This window comes from Corvus hawaiiensis, chromosome 14 (assembly GCF_020740725.1).
Source record: "Corvus hawaiiensis isolate bCorHaw1 chromosome 14, bCorHaw1.pri.cur, whole genome shotgun sequence".
NCBI classification, from domain to species: domain Eukaryota; kingdom Metazoa; phylum Chordata; class Aves; order Passeriformes; family Corvidae; genus Corvus; species Corvus hawaiiensis.
Window position 1 is genome coordinate 5,243,701 of NC_063226.1, and position 20,109 is coordinate 5,263,809.

Sequence of the window (20,109 nt, forward strand, 5' to 3'; positions counted from 1 at the left end):
AAGGTCCCTTCCACCAAACCATTCCATGATCCTATGAACTGTCACTGACAACTCAAGAACTTTAGAGGATGATGAAGAGGAAACAGGGTCTACACATCACCCAGTTAATCCAAGCTCCTGGCACAAAACAACTTCCACAGCTGGATAAAGGAGCAGGTGAGTACAGGTGAATTATGTGGAGCAGCTTAATGCCAAATCGCCAAATCCTTCTCCCCAGATTGGCTGGGTGCCTGGAGGCACCCCATGGAGCTGCCAGCAGGAAGGACTGCATCCTGACTGCACAGCAGGAAAACTCTGAGCCAGTGGTTCACAGCAAACCCAGTCCTGAGCAGCTGCTATAAATATATGCTCAAACTGAATTTATTCTTAATATTTCCAGAACATCGACTCACAATGATTCAGCTCTCAGTATTCCAGGCGCGAGGAGAGGTTGTCCTTTGTTATTCCATGACGACAGTGGTTTTTACACTGCCAAGGCTCTGGAGTTCTAACACCCAATGTCAGGTACTTGTGATAAAATACAATTCACTTGATGTGTTTTAGCAACCTATTGCCAAAGTGACACTGATTTCAGGAGCTCTCACAGGATGCTTCCCACGGAAAAATATTTATTTCCATTAAAACTATCTACACTGACCCTGACCCCTTAGTTCCTTCAGAAGAGGTGCTGTATCCATCGTATTTTAATTTCCTGATCACTGGGAGAAAACGTTTTTATTTAACTCCTAAAGCCACCCGAATCTGAGACCCTTCCCTGCAGCCAGGCCGTGTTTACCTGGAGCCAGGGAGGGCTGACACTTCCCCACCTCGCAGTCCTGTGTCCCCTCCACGGCATATGCGTGGGATCCATCCCCCTACCCATGACAGGATGCCTAAGGTTCCTGAACGCCTTAAGTCGCTTAAAAACGGCTTAATTTGAGGCACACATGGGGCTCCATTTCCCAGGCGCTGCCAGGTAGGAGGCCACTGAGGCCGGGAACACTGTGGCCGTGAGTGCTGGGAAGGGCTGGAGTCGCGAGAGCCGCAGCTGTGAGGGCTGAGGCGAGGAGAACCGGGAGCACTGAGGCCCGGAGGGCCGAAGCCGAGAGGACGGAGGCCGCTAGCGCTCCTCCTGTGACGACTACCGGGCCCTCTGAAGCACAGCCCGGCTCAGCGCTGCCCCGTGACGGCGGCCAGACCCCTCAGGCACATCCCGGCTCGCCCGGCCCGGCCCAGCCCGGCCCTTCCTCTTCCTCCCCTTCCTCCTCCTCCTCCTCCTCCCTCAGCCACCGCCCGGAAGTGGCGGGCGCCCCCCCGCGGCGCGTCACCGCCCCGCCCTTCCTGCCCCCGCCCGCCCGCCCGGCGCTGCCGCGCGCGCCCCCCGGCGGCGGGCGGCGGCGGTGCGGGCGGTGCCGGCGGCGCTCGGTCCGCGGAGCCGCGATGAGCCCGGGCGGGACCCGCGCCCGCACCCGCACCGGGACCCGCGCCCCGCACCGGCACCACCGCTCCGGCATGGGGCGGCGCCCGCACTAGGAGCCGAGTCCCCCCGGGGCGCCATCCGCCACCTCCCCTCCCCCTCCTGAGGAGGATGGCGGCGGCGGCCGCCCCGACCCAGCTGGAAGCCGGTGGGTATCGCTGGCGGCGGGGGCTGCGCTCCGCATCTCCCCCGTTCTAACCGTGTCTAACCCGCTCTCCTCCGCCCCTCCGCAGAGCTCTACTACCTGATCGCACGGTTCCTGCAGTCCGGACCCTGCAAGAAATCCGCCCAGGTGAGCGCGGAGCCGGCGCTCCGGCCGGGCCGGGCGGGCGGCGACGGGACGGGACGGGACTGGACGGGACAGGGCGGCGGAGCCGCTGCGCTGCGGGCGCCGGACTCACGTCCTTTGTGTATGTCTGTGTGTCCCTCTGTCCCCAGGTACTGGTGGAGGAGCTGGAGGAGCACCAGGTGAGGCGCCTGCCCCGGCGGGACGGGGGAAGCCCTCGGGACGGCGGGGTCGGCGTTTGCCCTGCCCCGTCTAACCCAGCCCATCTCCGCCCGGGACACCGGGCAGGAGCGCGGCTGACCCGCGGCGGGGCCGGGGGCAGCGACCAGGGGGGCTCCATCCCGGGGGGCGCGGGCGGGTACGGGGGGGGTTCCCCGGGAGGGGTCGCTCGGGCTCTGACGGCCGCCCCCGTCCCCGTGTCCCTTCCGCAGCTGATCCCGCGACGCCTGGACTGGCAGGGCAAGGAGCACCGCCGGAGCTTCGAGGACCTGGTAAGACAAGTTTCACTCCTGACTTTTCCGACAACTTCCCCCCGCCCCCCGCGCCGCCGCTGCCGCACCGGCCGCCGCGTCCCCCCCTCGCCCCGTTTGTCTGTTCCTCCCCCCCTCCCCCCCCCCCCCCCACCAGGGCTGCGGGCTGCTCCCCGCCGAGGCCGCGGCGGGCCCCGGGGTGCGGAGCGGAGGGCAGGGCAGGGAGCGGACCCGCGGCGGGGCCGGGGGCTGCCGGTGAGACCCCCGTGGGCCGCCCGGTAGCACCGGCGGAGCGGCCGCGCCGCGCTATTGTGGGGCCGGGGGTTATCCGAGGGCACGCACCGGGGCCCGCCGCGGCCAATGGCGCCGCGCCTTGCAACGCGGAGAGCGGTGCGCGGCGATGTGAGGCGGCAGCTGATTGGCTGCGGCGGCGCCGCGGCGGAGCCGGGGGGGCGCGGGGCGCGGGTCCCCCCCGGTCCCCCCGCGTCATCGCCGCCGCCTCGCCCGCTGCCCCCGCGGCCCCGGGGCTGCCCCGCTCCGGGCCGGGCTCGGCCGCGCTCCCGCGGCCTTGCGGGGGGGACGTGCCGGACGTGCCGCCGGGCCCGGCGCTGCCGGGCTGGGTCAGGGATTCCCGGCCTGCGGCGGCCTGCGCGAAACCCGCTCCTCACCGCGGCGTCTGGGCCTGCTGTCAGGCAGGAAAGGAGGGGTTAGGAAGTGTAATCTTGTGGGTGTTAAATGCCGGTGAAATAAACGGAGTGGCTGCTTTTGCTGAGGTATAAACCTTATGAATGTGTGTCATTGAGGAAGGTCAGTCCCTCTGCAGGGCCGGGAGTGGGGGGTGGCCCTTGGCCCCGCACCCCCGAGATGTGTCTGTGTGAAAGCGACAAAACTGAAGTCGTTCCAGCCCTTTCCCAAAGAGTTCAGACGGCCTTGATTTCATTTCTGGGAGCTCTGGGCAATGACGTGTGGCGCTGATGTAGCACTTTGCAGCTGGAACGCTGTAAACTTCCCAATAGCGTTTATAGCATTGATACCTGTGACCAGCACTGGCACCTCACCTGGAAGGAATGGAAGGCACGTCCTGGCCTCTCCCGGCTCCCAGGGAGAGCAATGGTGACGTGGGATTTTGCCATGACTGTTGCTCAGACTCCTCTGCATCTGGCTTAGGAGGTGGTTTTCCACTTTAGCGACTGTGTAGAAGCTCAGGTCTGGACAGAACTCTTTGTGTGCAGAGCAGACCTTTGGACCCCGCTGCCTTTCTCTTTCCAAAGCCTGTTCAGAATTTCAGGTGGAAGTTGGGCTTCCTCACACCTCTTGTGGATAATTCTGGGACTGTAAATTGAGTGAACAGACATAGAGTAAGTTCTGCATTCAGTAAGTTTTGGTGCTCTATGGTCTTCCTAGAGAAGGTGAAATCTAACTGTGTGCTGTCTCAGGTTTAGCTTGGGACTGCACCCAGTATCCAAGAGGAATATTAGCAGTGCCACTGTGAAGTCTGGTGTCAGACAAAGTGGTTTTTGCCTATCACTTAGATTAACATCTAATTTTTTTCCTCTCATTCTGTGTGGCACAGAAAAGCCTTAAAACCTTTTTTTTAAATGTGTGTGTGAACATGTTGAAACATATACTTTTCTTAGCATTTCAGAAATGAGAGAAATCAATTTTGAAGTGAGTTACGGAGTTAATGAGAAATTTCTTTTTTCTCTATAAACTCAACATAATTAAATTTCAGGTTTTTTTTTTTCCTGTATGTTAAACGAATCAGCACTAACTAATGCTTTTAGTTTGCCTTCTTATCTGGTATTATTTAACTGTTTCTCATGGTTTACAGTAAGGACCAGGATTATAAATGGATCTTTACAGTGAGACAGGTTGATGCCAGGTGGGATGAGCTGAGTTTCTCTCTGTGAATCCTCAGAGTGTTGAGAATGTTGAAGGAAGGCTTTTTCTACCCTCATTGCTTAGGGTTTGCTGTGTTTGGAATTTGGACTTTTGGCTGCATATGATTGTTTATTAACCTGAGCTCCTCGACTTCAGGGCTGGCTGGATGTCTGAATGCCATGTTCAGAACAGAGCCAGGGTTGTGAAGGACACAAAGCACTCCAACCTTCATTTTAATTATCTCAGGCACATAATGAACCCAAATTAAATTGGAGATGCCAGCAGTTGGAGGTAAGGGGTTTTTACCTACCCATTTCTGGTAGCTTTTTACAGACAGAAACCCAGAATTGTTTACAATCTCAGCTGGATGGTGCAGCTACTCTGGTCAGGCAGGTAATTGAACTGATGACAGTTTACAATCTGGAGAAGTCTGATTTGTTTGTTTGCCCAATATTCTGACAGAGTATTTCTCGTTCTGGTGTTTCAGCTTTGTTTTCCATCCTCAGTGTGGCTGTTTAGGTTCGGAGTGGTGTTTTTCAGAAAATATGCCAATACTGTGACCACTCAGTACGTTGTTATTGCTCCTGGGCTTTTGAGAGTGATAGAGATGGAACAGCCCAGTGGCTACTGGGTGGTTTTTATCTAGGGAATGTCTACTCCCACTTCACTCGAGTTTTTAGGCAAGATCTGAAAGCTCTCTGTGAGATTTCTTTGTTCCTTTTTTTTTAAACTTAATCTTTAAGTGTCAGGTATCACAGGGCAGATGAGTAGTTTAAGACACGCTAATAAGAATTGTACCTAATGGAGCAAAACCACACAGAATGCAAGTTTATGTGCATTTGTGTTCCCTTTGTTTTTCCTGTTTATTTCCATGTTTTTGTGCAGCGTGTGGCTGCCTGTCTAGGTAATCACAGAATCACAGAATATCCTGAGTTGGAAGGGACACACAGGATCATCAGTCTGACTCCTGGCCCTGCACAGACACCCCAACAATCCCACCCTGTCTCTGGGAGCGGTGTCCAAACACTCCTGGAGCTCTGGCAGCCTCAGGGCCGTGTCCATTCCCTGGGGAGCCCTTCCAGTGTGCGACAAGTTCTGGGGGAAAAGAACCTTTCCTGATCTCCAGCCTGACCCTCCCCTGGCACAGCTCCAGCTGTTCCCTCGGGTCCTGTCCCTGTCACAGAGAGCAGAGCTTGGAGCTGCCCTTCAAGAGGCGCTGCAGCCCCCCATGACTCTCCCCTCAGTCCCCTCTTCTCCAGGCTGAATTCTCCAGGTGTACTCCACAGTGGTTTTACTTTGGCTGCTGGTGGTCTCGAGACATGAGATGTGTTTGTAAAGGGGAGGGTCAGTGAATCACAGAATCCCAGACTGGTTTGGGTTGGGAGGGATCTTCAAGCCCATCCCATTCCACCCTCTGCTATCGGCAGGGACACTTTCCACCAGATCAGGTTGCTCCAAGCCCCATCCAGCCTGGCCTTATGAAGGTCTGAAGTGTGTCCAACTTGCAGGCAATTAGTGCTCTGGTTTTAAATGAGCTGCAGCAGCTCGGTGTGGAGTCAGCTGCTGTACAGATGAGTCAAGCTGAATGACTCCGATTATCAGCACAGTCTCCAGTGACCTGCTGTTCCACATTATCTTTGTTTATTCCTGATAAAGGTGACTGGCTCTGCTCTGGTTTTAAGAACTTTCTGATGGGCTGAGTCTTCTGGCTTGGCCTGGTTCAGTCTTTGTGTTGCAAAACGTGTAATTCCAGGCAAAACAGAAAATCAGCTGTTGTTGGACAGTGGGGAATTTGCATCCATGAGCGGCTGTGCTGGTATGGAACAGCTTATGGGATTTGGCTCTGAGTTCCTGACTTGCCCATCTGCATTGATTTAAAACTAGCCCTGTGTCCGAGGTGCTGGTATTTATAGATCCTGCCAATCCCAGCATTAGCAGAGCAGAGATGTTACAGTTTTGTCACCTCAGGAAAATGTCATCTGATAGCATGGTCGTTCCAACCTGTTCTTTCTGGGGACCCCAGTGGGTAAAGGCTTTTTTAATTCCTGTCTATTTGCATATTGTTGCATCTTGTGCAGGTCCAGTGTCTGAGCTTCCTTGTGCTGAGATTCCCTGTTTGAGGTCATGAGTAATTTCCTGCTTGCTCAGCTGCCTCAGCCTCTTGGCCTCCTCCACTACTTTTTGATACAGTTGTCAATTGATTCTTAATTGATGGTTACTTTGGCAAATGAGGGAAGTGTTGGAAGACTACCTGGAGGATAGAAATCCACTGCTGAGGCCCAGCAGGGCCTGCCCACCGGGAATGGGGACAGAGCAGCCTCCGAAGGGCCGTGTCGCTGCCTCTTTCAGTCTGCAGCTCTTGCCTCAAATCTGTGCTTTGAAGAGATGTTCCACTGGGCTTCCCAAAAGAGGTTGTTCCCAGAGCTCCCTTGTTCCCATCTCTGGGAAGACAGACATCTTATTTTAAGTAGTAATCACAAAGAGTCTTTTTTGGGTTGTTTGTTCCCTGTTTATTGAAACCTTCCTTGGAGGAGGAGTTGTCAGCAGCTGTAGAATCACAGACTCCTGACTTGGAAGGGACCCACAAAGATCGTCAAATCCAACTCCTGTCCCTGCACAGGCACACCAAGAATCCCACCCTGTGCCTGAGAACATTGTCCAGGCAGGGATCAGAGTCACACCAGGGGATTTTGTTTCAGGGATCAAGAAGCTGCTTCTCCCAGCTCCAGGGAGGACTCTGTGCTCATGGTCTCTGAGGTGATGCTTCCAACCACGGGACCATGGACAGGTTCAGGGGTTGAATTTCTCCGAGCCCTGATGTGACTTCACTAATAGTTCTTTCCTTGTGCTTATCACTGGAACAGCTTATCTCAGCCTGGCTCAAGCAGTCAGGACTGGGAGAGTATTTTCAAAAGAGAATTTTTTAAAAAGAACGGATTCGCTTCACTTAATCCATCACTTTTTAGATCCGTTGTACCTGTGTGGTTACTGTGTCAGAGGACTCATCTGTGATACAATTGCATTCTTGTGCTCTCATATTTTAACTTTTATAGGTTTTTTTCACAATCTAAGGCAACAAAACATATTTTCTTTATGATTTATCCCAAGATGCAGCATTTGTTCTCACTTAGCATGTTTTCAGCTCTGCATTATTTTAACATGCGTGGTTTGGGCCTGTACTACTCATCTCTAATTTTTTTCCAGTTTTCTGATTATTTTCTAAAATATTTTCTCATTATATTCTAAAGTACTTTCTAATTATCTTCTAAAATATTTTCTAATATATTTGAGGAGCTGATAATATCCTTGCTGCTGTTTCATTTTGCCATGTGGGATTTGGACGAGCACACACTAAGAGGTGTAGCTGCACTTATGCCTTTTTCCATCCTTCTTTTAAGGAAAATCTGATCTGGGAGACTTTGTTCTTTTCAGCTGGATGTTTGCAGCTTCATGTTCTAGAAAAATAATTAAAATCCGTTTACAACTCTCTCATACAGAGGTGAAAGGAAGGATTTTTGATTCAAGTTCTTTTGGGAACCTGAAAATAGAATTGCTTGTTTAGCTCTGGGCTGTGATTTAAGCATTTTTTCTAGAAGTTATTATGGAAAAAAATCACCAGGAGAATTTGCTGCTCTTGCTGCCTGCCTATGGAGCTGTTTGTTAGTAACAGCAGTGATAATATTCAGATTAAGGGCTGCTTATTTGGGGCTGTTGTGGGTTGTAGAAACATGGAAATGTCAGGGAAAGAAGTGTGATCAGGGAATGCTGTCGGGCCCCACGTGTGTCAGTGTTTGCTCTTTGCTATTCCCTATAAAATTGTGTCTTCATCTTCGAGCAACCAAGTCCTTTTCCATTCTGGAGTCAGTCAGGACTGCTTGTGGAACAACTTGGGCTCTGTCTTTCCAGTGGGATATTTGCTGCCAGGCTTAATTCAGCACCTTCCTAGGCATGGAATGTGGTGAAACTCCCAAACCAGCTCCAGGGTGAAGAGGGGAGTGTTTGCTGTGCTATACTGGGAAAATGGTTTGGATTTTTTACATTTCCAGAAAGAATGGTGTGGTTTGGATTGTTTTGGTACTCTGGAAGTAAAATTCCAGAGCTTTTAGGTTGGTCTTTTTGATCTTTTAATCTTAAGCTTGATACATTGCTGTTTGTTGGCAGTTGGTGACTGAGGGGCTTGTTGCTGGTTATCAGAGATGGAAATAAGAATTTCATACTCAGATTTTACTTAATTGCAGATTCTCTCTCTAGAATTTCCCTTTCAGACCCTTTCAGAAATCTTACACCCTGAAGGGAGGCTGGTGCAGCATCATAAAATATTTTATAGCATGAACACATTTACAGTGTTTCAGGAATGAGTCAGAGGCAAATACCAAAGTTTGGATAATCCTTTTCTCTCATTTCAACTTCTGTTACATCCCATCATTTACAGTGAAAGACAATTCATGCTCATACACTGAACTTCACTGCTTGTATCACTGGGAAGGTGTCAATATAATTTTGGAACTCTGATTTTGGGGGAAAAAAGCTAAAATGACTGGAGAAACCTGTCCGTGCAGGAGAGCATTCCCAGGGTCATTCCTTGATGCTCGCTCACAGGATGAAAAGTCTTGGAATGAGAACATGTTAATGCACTCGTCAGGTTTCTCATTCCTGCACTGAAAAAATGATGATTTTGGATCTTCAGAATTATCATGATTGATGAGATGATTCTTTAACAAGCAGTGACTGAGGGATGAGTAGAGGGAGAAACCTGTCTCTTTTCCAAGGGTTTCATTCACATTGGAAGAGTTTTTAGTCAGATTTAGTTAACTGTTAAGTTGTATATTTAATTAGATATATTTCTCTTTTCTTTGGATTAAAATCTTAATTATGGGACAGTGTTGATCCTGCTCATGGTGCAGGTGGTGACATTATCCAGCCCTGCCTGGCTATGCTGGGTCCTGTAGCTCCACTGCTGTTGCCCAACTGGAATGAAAAAATTCCCAACGCCATGTCCTAATAATCTGTTTGATGACACAGTTGAGTGAACAATGTTTTGGCAGCAGGGCTGAGGGAATTACAAACCTTCTCCTCCTTCCTGATGCCTGGCACTCCCTCCGGTGTGCTGGGGCGGGAGCTGGGCACATCCCTGGGGTCTTGGTAGGCAGGAGGCTGTTGATCCATGAAAAGAGGTGGATGGAGCTGGGTGTCCTGTGTCAAAGGAGCTCTGATGGGCAGCTTTTCTTGCCAGTTTGTAAATATAGGAGTCAGGCAGTGCAGGACATTCTGGATAATGCAGCACAATTTATTTGTTGTTCGAACAGAGTGTCAGAAAAAACTGTTGTCACTCCATAGAAAACAGTCTCTGTCCAAAGGGAGAAATAAAGGCTGTTTTCCCAACATGACAAAATTGGACCTGCACATGTGGGTCTTAAAGATACCTACTCCCAGGAGGTGGAAACTGGAGACTGAGTATTGATTTTAGGGTAATGTTTAGGGGTTTTAGGTAATTTTTAAGGTTTTTATTCTTTTGCACACATGCTTCATACAGTAATGTAAATGCAAGGCTGTTTCAGTTAAGCAAAAAATGGGAAGACAATGAACTGAAAGGTAAAAAGGCTTAAAAAAAGCTGTTTGAGCAGAGCACTGCACTGGGAGCTCCAAGTTTCAGGGGATTTTTGTTTCTTACTAAGGGAAATCCTGAATTTACAATTAAGCTGTTCCAACCTGAAATTTCTGGTTTGGCTTTTGCAACACTCTACATCACTTTAAAATGCAGTATAATTAATTTTGAGGGGGTTTTCAGGGGGTTTAGGCTTGGTTGCAGTAACTTTACACTTGAATATGAAGCAAAGTACTACCAGTAGAAGGAAGAATAAACCAGTTTTCTAATGTCTGTGTTGTTTGTGTGTTTAGGTGGCTGTCAATGCACACATCCCTCCAGATTATCTTCTTAGGATCTGTGAGAGACTTGGACCCCTCTTAGACAAGGAAATCCCCCAGAGTGTGCTGGGGGTGCAGACTTTGCTGGGTGTTGGGCGCCAGTCTCTCCTGAGGGCAGCAAAAGGTAAGATTTTCTCAATTTACCTGGCTTGAATTCTATTTTAACGATTAACCCCCTTTTGTTTCCATTCCTTTTGGGATATCTGTGTGTTTGCATGAGCCCTGGTTTGTCTCCTGTGCTTCCCAGCTTTTTTCTTCCTAAAATGCAATTGTTGCTGGCCCTGTTGGATATGTTTTCTCGGGTTGGAAATGCCATTTTAAGCAATTCTTGCCTACAGTTGCCTGATCTTGTTACTTCCTCTGCCTCCTTCCCCAGTGTGTTGGTGTTGGTGTAAATGATGTGAATGGGATTAAGGGTTTGATCCAGTTGAAAAAGGCCATTTTTTCCATATCCATTTACACACACTTGTGTCTAAAATCACTGAGCTGGGCTGTTTTTCAGCCTGATTTCTTCCATTCTTTGTCTCCCTAGCTGTGTAGACACAGGATGGGGTGGTGGCATTTGGGGCAGCATTTAGGGAGTAGAAGAAGGCCAGGCTGATTCTTCATTGACAATTCCTGCTTGTCCTTGCGTCAAGTTAATTTGAAAGCCCCCAATCCTTTCATGAAGAGAGCACCAGTCCTATTCCCTTTGAAAAATTCTCTGCTTGAGAGAATGATCCTGAGAGCAGTTTTGTGTTAGAACGAAAGAGATCTGAGATCCATCTGCTATTGAAGTGATTCCTGCTTCCCTCCTCACTCCATGCCCCTGCCACTTCCTCCCTGTAGGAGCCAGAACTTCCTTGATCCTGTGATGTGCTGATTCAGAGAGCTGAAATGTTGCAAAATTTGTTGTAGTGAGTTAAATGAGCTGGTGGAAAAGGATCACAGGGCTGGAGGTGACACAGGAGGAGGAGCATCATCCTGGGAGAGGAGGAGGGATGGCAGAGCAGGACCTTCCTGTTTTGGTGGCAGTTGAGCCCTTAATGCCCTGCATCCTGTGAAGTCACACTGTGATGCTGACGAGCATCTGCTGATCCATTGGATATCTCCTGGAGGGATGTGCCGTTCCCAAACATGTTGCCCTACACACTTTTGGGGCTGAGTCTTGTTTTGCCTGTGCTTTGCTGTAATTAGGTGCAGAAATTCAGGTTTGCAGAGAAACATTCCTTCATTTCATACTCAGTTTGCAGCTTAGAAGCAAACAGCAGCAAAATGTAAAGAGAAAATAAACATTTTTCTGCAGGGGAACAGAAGGGTTTAGGTGGATGGATCTATTTTAGGAAGTGTGAGTGCTGTTTTTAATGAGTATCATTTAATACTCTGTGCAGCAGTTTGGGGTTCAATCAGAAGGTGCTCTCAGGAGTCTCTGAGTCACCTCAGCTTGTGCACTTTATGTTCAGAGATCTACATGGTGCTACACAGATCCACCAACTTGCGGCACTGTCCTTCTGTTTCAGTACTTACTCACCGTGGAAGCTCATTTCTCTCCCTCCAGATGGCCAGAAATGGAAGAAATCCAGGTCTAATTTCTGAGGCACTTTGAACAGTCTCAGAAAAATCACTATTGTTCTAGAGAGGAGCCTCTCCGAGGCCAGTTGGCAGCAGAGGGCTGGAGAGTCTTTAAAGAGAACAGTCTTGACTTTAAAACAATTTTTTTTTGGGGGGGGGGGGGGGGGGTGGGAGGGTGCAGAGGACAATCTGAAAGGAGGGCATGTTGCCACAAATTGCAGGAAAACAGATTTATTGGAAAAAACCCTCACTTCTCCTACTTTTAGGCAGCAAAATGTGTATTCTCAAATGTGCAGTTCCTAAGCAGAGTTGTTGAGATTGCAGAAGGTAAACATGGCAGGATTCAGTCCTGCCTCCATACAAAGTGCACCCACTTTTTAAATTCACTTCTTCTCTCCATGGATTTAGAGTCAATAATCACCCAAATTAGGCAAAAATAAGCTGAAACCATTTATGGTGACGCTGGCGAGGAACTGGAAATCAGAGTCACAATCTTTAAATGAGGAATGTCTGACAAACTATTTAACGAGACAAATCTCGTTCTGGGCTGCTGGGAGTGGTGCTTGATCCATTGTTTATTTAATGTATTGATTATTTTTTGTCCCTTGTCACTCTTGCTGGTGCAGACTTCAGACACACGCTATGGAAAGGATCTGCATTTGCAGCTCTGCACAGGGGCCGACCCCCCGAACTCCCGGTGAACTACGGGAAACCACCAAACGTGGGTGAGTTTGGAAGTCCATAAAATGGTTTTTTCTCCTATCTATATTTATTCCTGTCCCACAGAAAGTTCCTCTCACTGACTAAACCACTAGTATGAGTTTGCATTAGTATTTTCTTTAACATATCATGATGAATTAGTTTAAAATAGGTCTCTCCCTGACAATAGGATAATCTTTGTGTTATTCAGGCTTGGATTTTCCACAGTGTGTGTAGCCATGTTTTGCAAAGCTTTGCTTGGTTGTTTGGAGGGCCACAGGCTTGAGTATTTTTTTGTGATATGCCTCCATAATATGTACATGTGCTTGTAAGATTGGATGGGCATGGTCACAGGAGCATGGAATCCTGGAATCATCATGGTATCTTAGCCAGAACAGTGTCTGGCTCCCAGGGAACTTTTTTGACTCAAGAATTCCTTTTAGTTGGATTATGACAGAAAACAGACTGCTTGCAACATCCTTCTCCAAAAAGGAAATAATCACCAAAGCAACATTTGTGTTCCTTCAGCCTCAGTTGTCCACACAATTAGATAAAGAACTTGTATGAAACTCAGATATATGTGGGCTCTCAGCTTACATCTCATCACAGAGCTGCTCTGTTTTATATAAACTCAAGTGTTTGCCTTGTATGGTTTGAACTTTCATTAACTGTTTTTATAGCAAAAAAATTGATTCTTGCAGGCATAAAAGTAAATCCTGGTTTGTTTCTTCTTTAGGGTATTTTATCTCTGTTTGTGCAAGTGGATACATTTGCCTGGTTTGTCAGGGAATCCTTTCACGTATGGATCTTCCCTCCCTTTGCAGAAGAAGGGATGGTGCTGGCAGTTTTCTGTTTCTACCCTATCTGTGTATTTATTATTTTAGGCTGGTTCTGCAGTTACTTTGCTGTGAGCAGTTGTGCTGATGGATTACTAATAGTCTGCATTGTAGATTTATTGCACACAACTCCTCTGGTTGTATTTCTGCACGGATTCTTGGATCAATTCTTTCATCAGACTGGGTGTTTTTGGAATATGTGGTATTATTAATGAGGCATCCTGGCAGATTGGACTTCAGCATTTGTCATGCTTTCATGGCAAAGGGCTGTGCTGCTTGTTTGGTAACTCTTTAGTGACTTAAAGAACACGATAACTGTTTGGTTTGGGTGTTTTCCTAATTGGTTTATTTTTTTTAAGAAAGGAAAAGGTATTATACGGAAAAGGGTCTTTCACAGCCAGGAATTAATTTTTGTAAGTATTGATTCCTGGAAGAATGCAGTCCTTAGTGTAGCTACATAAACTACTACTAAGAGAGGAAAATGTGTATAAATATTAAAATAAGGATTCGACTTCAGACAGGAATTTGATTTTCCTTGTTAATCCTGAAGGGGAAGTCAGAAAATTCTGCGTCTGTTTGTGCAAAATGGGTGTTTTTTTCCTGGTGAGTGGTGCCAGCCAGAGATGCTGCAGTGTGTGTGTCTTGTTTTAAGTGCAAGATGAAGAAGTGTGCCCGACCTCTTTGGTGTTTTGGCATAACTGTGAATTCCCACACTGTGCTGGCTCAGGCAGATGGTCTTTTCTGGAATTACTTGCTGAAGGAGTTGGGCTGAAGTAAAAGACACCCATTAATGTGTGTGATGATTGTGTAATTACCTGTGCAAAGTGGTAAATCCAGGTATAGAAGGAGCAGCCAGGAGTATTCTCACATCGTTTCCCTTCCAGTGATAAGGATTTAAGCTTCCCACCATAAATGCTGTGAGAATGGGGTCAGTGATGGTCCAAATGGGATCAACTGGGAAGGCCCAGCTGGAAGAGTCAGGAGCTGCAGCGGTTGCCTTTCCATGTGGTTGGGTTGGGGTGGGACCTTGTGTCTGTACTCCAAAATGAAAGGTCCTGCACTGTGGAACTGGAGTGGGAAATTCGTATTGCCTTTTCCTTGTGTGTTTGTGCAGAGCTGGGAATCTTCTGGGGGGGGAATCTCTGGGAAAGTGCTGAGCTCTGGAAGTCATTCCCAGGGATGTGGTGTTTGTGTGCTGGGGCTGTGGTGATCTGCTGGAGGGGGACAGGGAGGGAAAATGCTGGCTGGGCTTCCTGCTGCCGACAGGACAACACAGAGGAGGAGAGTCTGGTTGAGCCTTTCTGGGCAGCTTTTGCTGTAGTGGAACTTCTAGAATTCGCTTGTGCTCTTCCAGACAGAAAGTGGAAAGACTGGTCATGCAGTACCTCAGCACTGGGAGTGATTCCCCTTTGATAAACCTGCCTTTGATGCTACTTCGATTTTGTCAGGGCTTTTTTTTTTGCAGGCAACTCAAAGCAGGTCAGAAAGAAGGTTGTTTTCAGTCTTTAAGAACTGCTCTAACCTGAGGATGGAAATATTTCTGTGGGCAGCTGTTGTCAGTGAAAACAACACAAAATTTGGAAGCAGAGAGTTTTCAGCACAGTCTCAGTGAACAAGCATTTCATCTGGGTGGAAATTCACAGTCAAGGTGATCCAGCTACCTTGGGCCTGCCAAAGAGCAGCGCCGGGATGAGGTCAGGAATCGATGAGGGTTTGTGCTGGAAATGAGTTCCATGAGGTCAGCAGCTCCCAGAGCTGGAACACGCTGTGCTTTTGCTGCTTCTCCTGCGCCCAGACTCTTTGTGGCCACACAGCCATTCTCAGAGAAGGTGTTTTCCATGTGGAAGCCAACTGTGTTTGCTTCCTGGCATTCCTATGAATCCTGACTTGTATCTCTCCCATGAGTGGTACCTGATCCCTGCTTGGATTTGTGATGAGGGCAAAATCTGGGTCCTCGTTACAAAGTTACAGTGCTTCTTGCAGAGGGTAAAACAGTCTGATAAGAGCTCATCACCCCTGAGAAACTGATTTTAACGCAAACATTTGCACCAGTTTCCCCTTTTCTAGTTTTCCTTGCAAAAATTGGAGCGAGACAAGGGTTTTTAGGGAGAGCAGGAATTCAAGCTGGTGCTGCCCAGTGACTTTGCCTCACTGAAATGCTTTAATTCCTTCTGAGGTTGTGATTAAACTTTGAAGTTGAGGCTGTCTGATGATTGTTTTTTAAATCTGGCTTTCACTGGTGGGTTGTTGTTGCAGGGTTTGAAGTTTATCCTTCCTAGGTGAGCTTTCTTGCAAGGGTTTTTACATTTGTGCTGTCACCTGCAGTAGAATGGGGGGTAAATTGTTATTTAGGAATTGCTGTTGTCAGCCTATGTGACTTGCATTAAGGACTGCAATTTTCCTCAAGGTGTGGTCTTCCAGGACCAAGGGCTGTGGGAAAGAAAGAGTAAAATGCCTGTATTTTACAGGTTGGTAGTTGGAGGAGCTGAGATGGCCCTTCAGTGTTGGGACAAAATTAACTTTTCTTATCAAGAAGGCTGGATCTCCTCCCTTTTTATGGGAAATAACTGTCTTGAAAGTTTTTCCTGGCAGGGAATAGTGAGGGGGTGGACTTGGCAGCTCTTACACCCAGTGTGGCATGAAATACATCAGTTAATGAGATAGGTTAGTAAAACTTTTTAGGGTTACTAAGTTGCTATTTCTCCATGTGGGAATTGTTAGGTTTTAATGCTTTGGGGCCTTAGGAGGACAATAACTTCATTGTGCTGTAGAAAGGAAACTTCACAGGGATTTTTGTCATGTGGGGGTAATTCCCTATTTAGATATTGTGTATTAATCTTCCTAAAAATACAGGAATGGAGAATATTTGGTTTGTTCCTTTGAAGCAGTGATAGGTTTTTTTTTCCAAAGATGCTGTTGCCTTGATAAAGTTGTTGCTCCTCATGGCTCAACAATAGTTCTGGATGTCTCTGATGGAAGCATTTCATAAACAGGGCTTTTTATTTTGTAATTATCCATGGGAGATGGAGGAGTTTTGTCCTCATTGTGCAAATAGGGAAATAAACACAGAAAAAAAAAAAACCAAATGACTTTCATATCCGCTGAAGCTGAACTGATCGCAAGGCTGGGAATCGACCGGAAAAGTGGGGTGCCAAAACTGTGGGATTTAGGTGCCTTTTGGTGCTTCCTTCATGGGATTTACAGCAAACAGCAGTGGTAAATGTTCAGAAGGTTTGCAGGGGGACACAGAAAATACTGTGATTATTAGGAATATTTTGACATGAGAGTGTATCTTTTTGATTCACACAGTTGTTTGTGTGGTTAAAAAAATATTCAAAGCCATTTGAAATTGCTTACAGGCAGATACACTGTTATTATGTATTTAAATATATAAATATAGATGTATTGAAATGCTTGAAGCCTTGAAAGGCACAGCAGAATCACCATGTTGCTGAATGACTCCATGTCTCTGTTGGCACACAGGGTGGGGGAAAGGGAGGTGTAATATTTTTAAGAATTCAGCTTTTAAGCTGTCATACTTGAAGAGTAAATAAAATAATGTGTAGGCAAAGCTGAGGTACCTTTGTAGAGCATTTATCACTACAGGATCTCTGCATTAGAGGTAGGAAAAAGAGTTTAAAATTTCAGTTTTACTTTGCTTGGGGAGACAGTTTTGTTTAACAGCCCTCTATAAGATCAGGTATCAATGGTAGGTAGTAAATTAATTTGCTTTAGTGTGTTTTGCTTTTTAGTATTGCTGAATATGTGTTTTTACTTGCAAAGCAAATATTGACTGAAGGTGAGGTTATGCTGGAGCCTGATGGCTTTTGCAAGCATCTTCTATGCAGCTTTTTTCCCTCATGTGTCATGTTTCATGTTTCAATTGCATTGAGGGATTAAAAATAAGCCACATTTCGGAACTTAAAACTGAGACACAAAAATACTTTCTTTAAAGCTGGAAACAATTTCTTTCCCTTGCTTGTGTGTAAATACTTCAATGGTATCAATTTACACAAGGAGTTACAGGTTAGGAACCCTTTGAAATGGCACTTCTTGACTTTGTAGATTAATTTTTTAACGTATTCCATGATCTTTTTTTGTGTAGATTGGCAGTGATATCATGAGACAATTAAGAAATGGCTCGAGTTTTTCACTAGACTTTTAAACTAAAGGAGCGAAAGGCACTAAAGAGCTTCGTGGGGCTCCTGTGAAGCCCAGCCCACATCAAGGTGCAGGAGAAGATAAGGAGTTGCTCCAGGGAATCTGCTATCACAGAGTCTCCACAAACCCACCAGCACAGCTCCGTCAGATCCTCAAGTGCCACTGAAAAACCCTCTCAGAACTTTCAAATCCAAAGTTCAAGTGCTGTGAATGAGGATAGGTTAGGGAAAACAGTAATAGGATAGGATTGGTGAAATTAAGTACCCCCAACTGGTCTCAAAATTGTGCATCCAATCAAAGGCTTTTTTACGGGATGGTTTTGTGCATTTAGGTTTTAGGCTGTTTCTAGAAGGGCTGCTGGCTATGGAAACAGGAGGGAATTTGTTGTTGTTGCTGCAGTTTTCTCTTACCTGCCATTCTGCCACTGAGACTTTTCCGTTAGCGGCACCTATTTCTTGTTCTTGGATTCCACTGCCATAGGAATGCAGTGATGTGGATGTGGAAGTCCTTTGGCCCTCACATACGATCTGGAAGCCATTCCAAAGAAAGATTTTCATCACCAAAGAAGCACTTAAAAGAAACTATTATTATACTCTTCTTGTGATTGATATTAGTGACATGTAATTTCCTTAATTTCTTAAATTTCCTTTCTTCCTTCAAAGATTTTCCTTAAAGATTTTCCTCATCCATGTAGGATAAATGTATCTGTTACCTGTTCATGAACTGAGCATTGGAATAACTCCCAGTTGTGGTGGGAACTTTGCATTCTGCTTTCATTTTTAGTAAGGAAGCAGGTGCAGTCTGTGGAGGGAATTGAAAGGCTCCATCAGGAGTGGGATTTCTTTTTATAACACTGGACAGAATGTTCTGATAAGGTGGAAGAGGTTCAGATTTATTACTGTTTCTAATACTAAAGTTGTTAATAAATACTGTATTGTATTTAATATTTATTTACTCTGAGTTCTGGACAGAATTCATGTCTCAGTCTTCCTTTTGCTTTGTTTTTCTCTCCCAGTTCATATCCTTTCTGCCAGGCAATTAACTGGATGTGGCCGTTTCAGCCACTTGTTCCCAACATCCACCTACCAACACATGAAGATGCACAAGAGGATTTTGGGGCACCTCTCCTCTGTCTATTGCATAGCCTTTGATCGCAGTGGGAGGAGAATTTTTACAGTAAGTTTAAAATTTGGACATTTTTTTGGAAGATTGCTTTGTTTGGTTTGATTTCTTTCTTTCTTGAGTCCCTCAACACCCTCTTAGTCACTGATTGAGATGCAGACATGACTTTGTTCAGCTGCAAGTTGTTTTTCTACTAAATTTACCTTCCAGGATTTGTAGTGTGTCAGTGAATACATGATAATTATTGTAAGTTTTTCTCCAGAATACAGTGACATCCATTTCTGTGCTGATGCCCTTGCTTTTTGTTGAGCATATTTAAAAATCAACAGATTTTTCAAATGAGCGTTGCAGTTTTAGCTGTCAATGTTTGTCACTGTGCATGGAGTGCCAGGGCAAGGGGGGATGACTTCCCACTGATAGGGGGCAGGGTTAGGTGGGATGTTGGGAAGGAATCCTTCTCTGTGAGGGCGGTGAGGCCCTGGCACAGGTTGCCCAAAGAAGCTGTGGCTGCCCCATCCCTGGAGCCAGGTTGGACGGGGCTTGGAGCAACCTGGGATAGTGGAAGATGTGTGTCACTGCCTTCCAAATAGATCCCTTCCAGCATAAACCATCCTGTGATTCCGTGATTCTCTTTTATCAAATTGAAATCCTTGACTCCGTAAGATGATCCCCAGACTCTGCAGTTCATAGAACCATAGAATCAAAGAGTGGTTTGAATGGGATGGAATATTTCAAGGTCATCTGGTTCCACCCCCTGCCATAGGCAGGGACACCTTCCACTATCCCAGGCTGCTCCAAGCCCCATCCAGCCTGGCCTTGGACACTGCCAGGGGTCCAGGGGCAGCCACAGCTTCTCTGGGCACCCTGTGCCAGGGCCTCCCCACCCTCACAGGGAGGAATTTCTTCCATATATCCACCTTCACAGGGAAGAATTCCTTCATAAAACTCTGCCTCTGTGGAATCCCACCGAAGTTGTTCTGTCAGTTCATGGGGCTTGGGATCCCTGTCCCTCCACGGTGACCCATGTGTGATGTGCATGGAACGTGTCCCGTATTTTCTGTAACCTTTGGGAATTTCTGTGGAATTTCAGGGGTCGGATGATTGTTTGGTGAAGATCTGGGCCACGGACGATGGGCGCCTGCTGTCCACGCTGCGGGGCCACTCGGCTGAGATCTCGGACATGGCTGTCAACTACGAGAACACGCTGCTGGCCGCGGGCAGCTGTGACAAGGTGGTCAGGGTGTGGTGCCTCCGGACCTGTGCCCCCCTCGCGGTCCTGCAGGGCCACTCAGCTTCCATCACTTCCATACAGGTAAGGACTGATGGGGTTTTTCCTAACCCCTTGAATTGGAATGGTAATAAGAGCTGTGGTGGTCAAGGATAAAATTGATCTTTTTGTCTCTGCTTTGTCCCAGCTCAAGGGTGTTTTTCCTGGTTAAATCAATCGTGCAGTGCCCAGGGGATCATCCTCCTGCTTCCACGTGCTCTTAGCTGTGTGATCCCACTGCTGCTTCCTTAGGTCTAGAAAATGGGAGATCTGATGCTCTTTTAGAGTAACTCAGAGAGCAGCAGCCTCTCCTTGGCTCAACTCGCTGACATGTTTGGCATCTTTGGTGGTGCTCCTGGCACAGCACCTGACCCAACGCTCTTGTATTTACAGAGAACATTTGTTTTTCAGAAGGATCAGTTAAAATTCCTTACTCACCGTTTCTTGTTTCCTTG

The 20,109-nt window shown here is 47.2% G+C and overlaps 1 protein-coding gene and 1 long non-coding RNA gene across 5 annotated transcripts in view; one reads left to right on the forward strand and one right to left on the reverse strand.

The window, feature by feature from the left end:
* The window catches only part of LOC125333190, a 22,158-nt gene extending 19,884 nt beyond the window's left edge, over nucleotides 1-2,274 (reverse strand). For all 4 annotated transcript variants that reach the window (XR_007206791.1, XR_007206792.1, XR_007206793.1 and 1 more), the window contains exon 1: nucleotides 1,701-2,274. This is a non-coding gene — a long non-coding RNA (uncharacterized LOC125333190). The remainder of the gene's footprint in view (nucleotides 1-1,700) is intronic.
* BRWD3 (bromodomain and WD repeat domain containing 3) overlaps nucleotides 1,423-20,109 on the forward strand; it is a 50,083-nt gene continuing 31,396 nt past the window's right edge. The window contains exons 1-8 of the mRNA XM_048318931.1: nucleotides 1,423-1,604; nucleotides 1,690-1,748; nucleotides 1,895-1,924; nucleotides 2,174-2,233; nucleotides 9,992-10,142; nucleotides 12,196-12,294; nucleotides 18,281-18,441; nucleotides 19,478-19,699. Coding sequence (XP_048174888.1) covers nucleotides 1,568-1,604; nucleotides 1,690-1,748; nucleotides 1,895-1,924; nucleotides 2,174-2,233; nucleotides 9,992-10,142; nucleotides 12,196-12,294; nucleotides 18,281-18,441; nucleotides 19,478-19,699 — 819 coding nt within the window. The 5' untranslated portion in view covers nucleotides 1,423-1,567. The remainder of the gene's footprint in view (nucleotides 1,605-1,689; nucleotides 1,749-1,894; nucleotides 1,925-2,173; nucleotides 2,234-9,991; nucleotides 10,143-12,195; nucleotides 12,295-18,280; nucleotides 18,442-19,477; nucleotides 19,700-20,109) is intronic.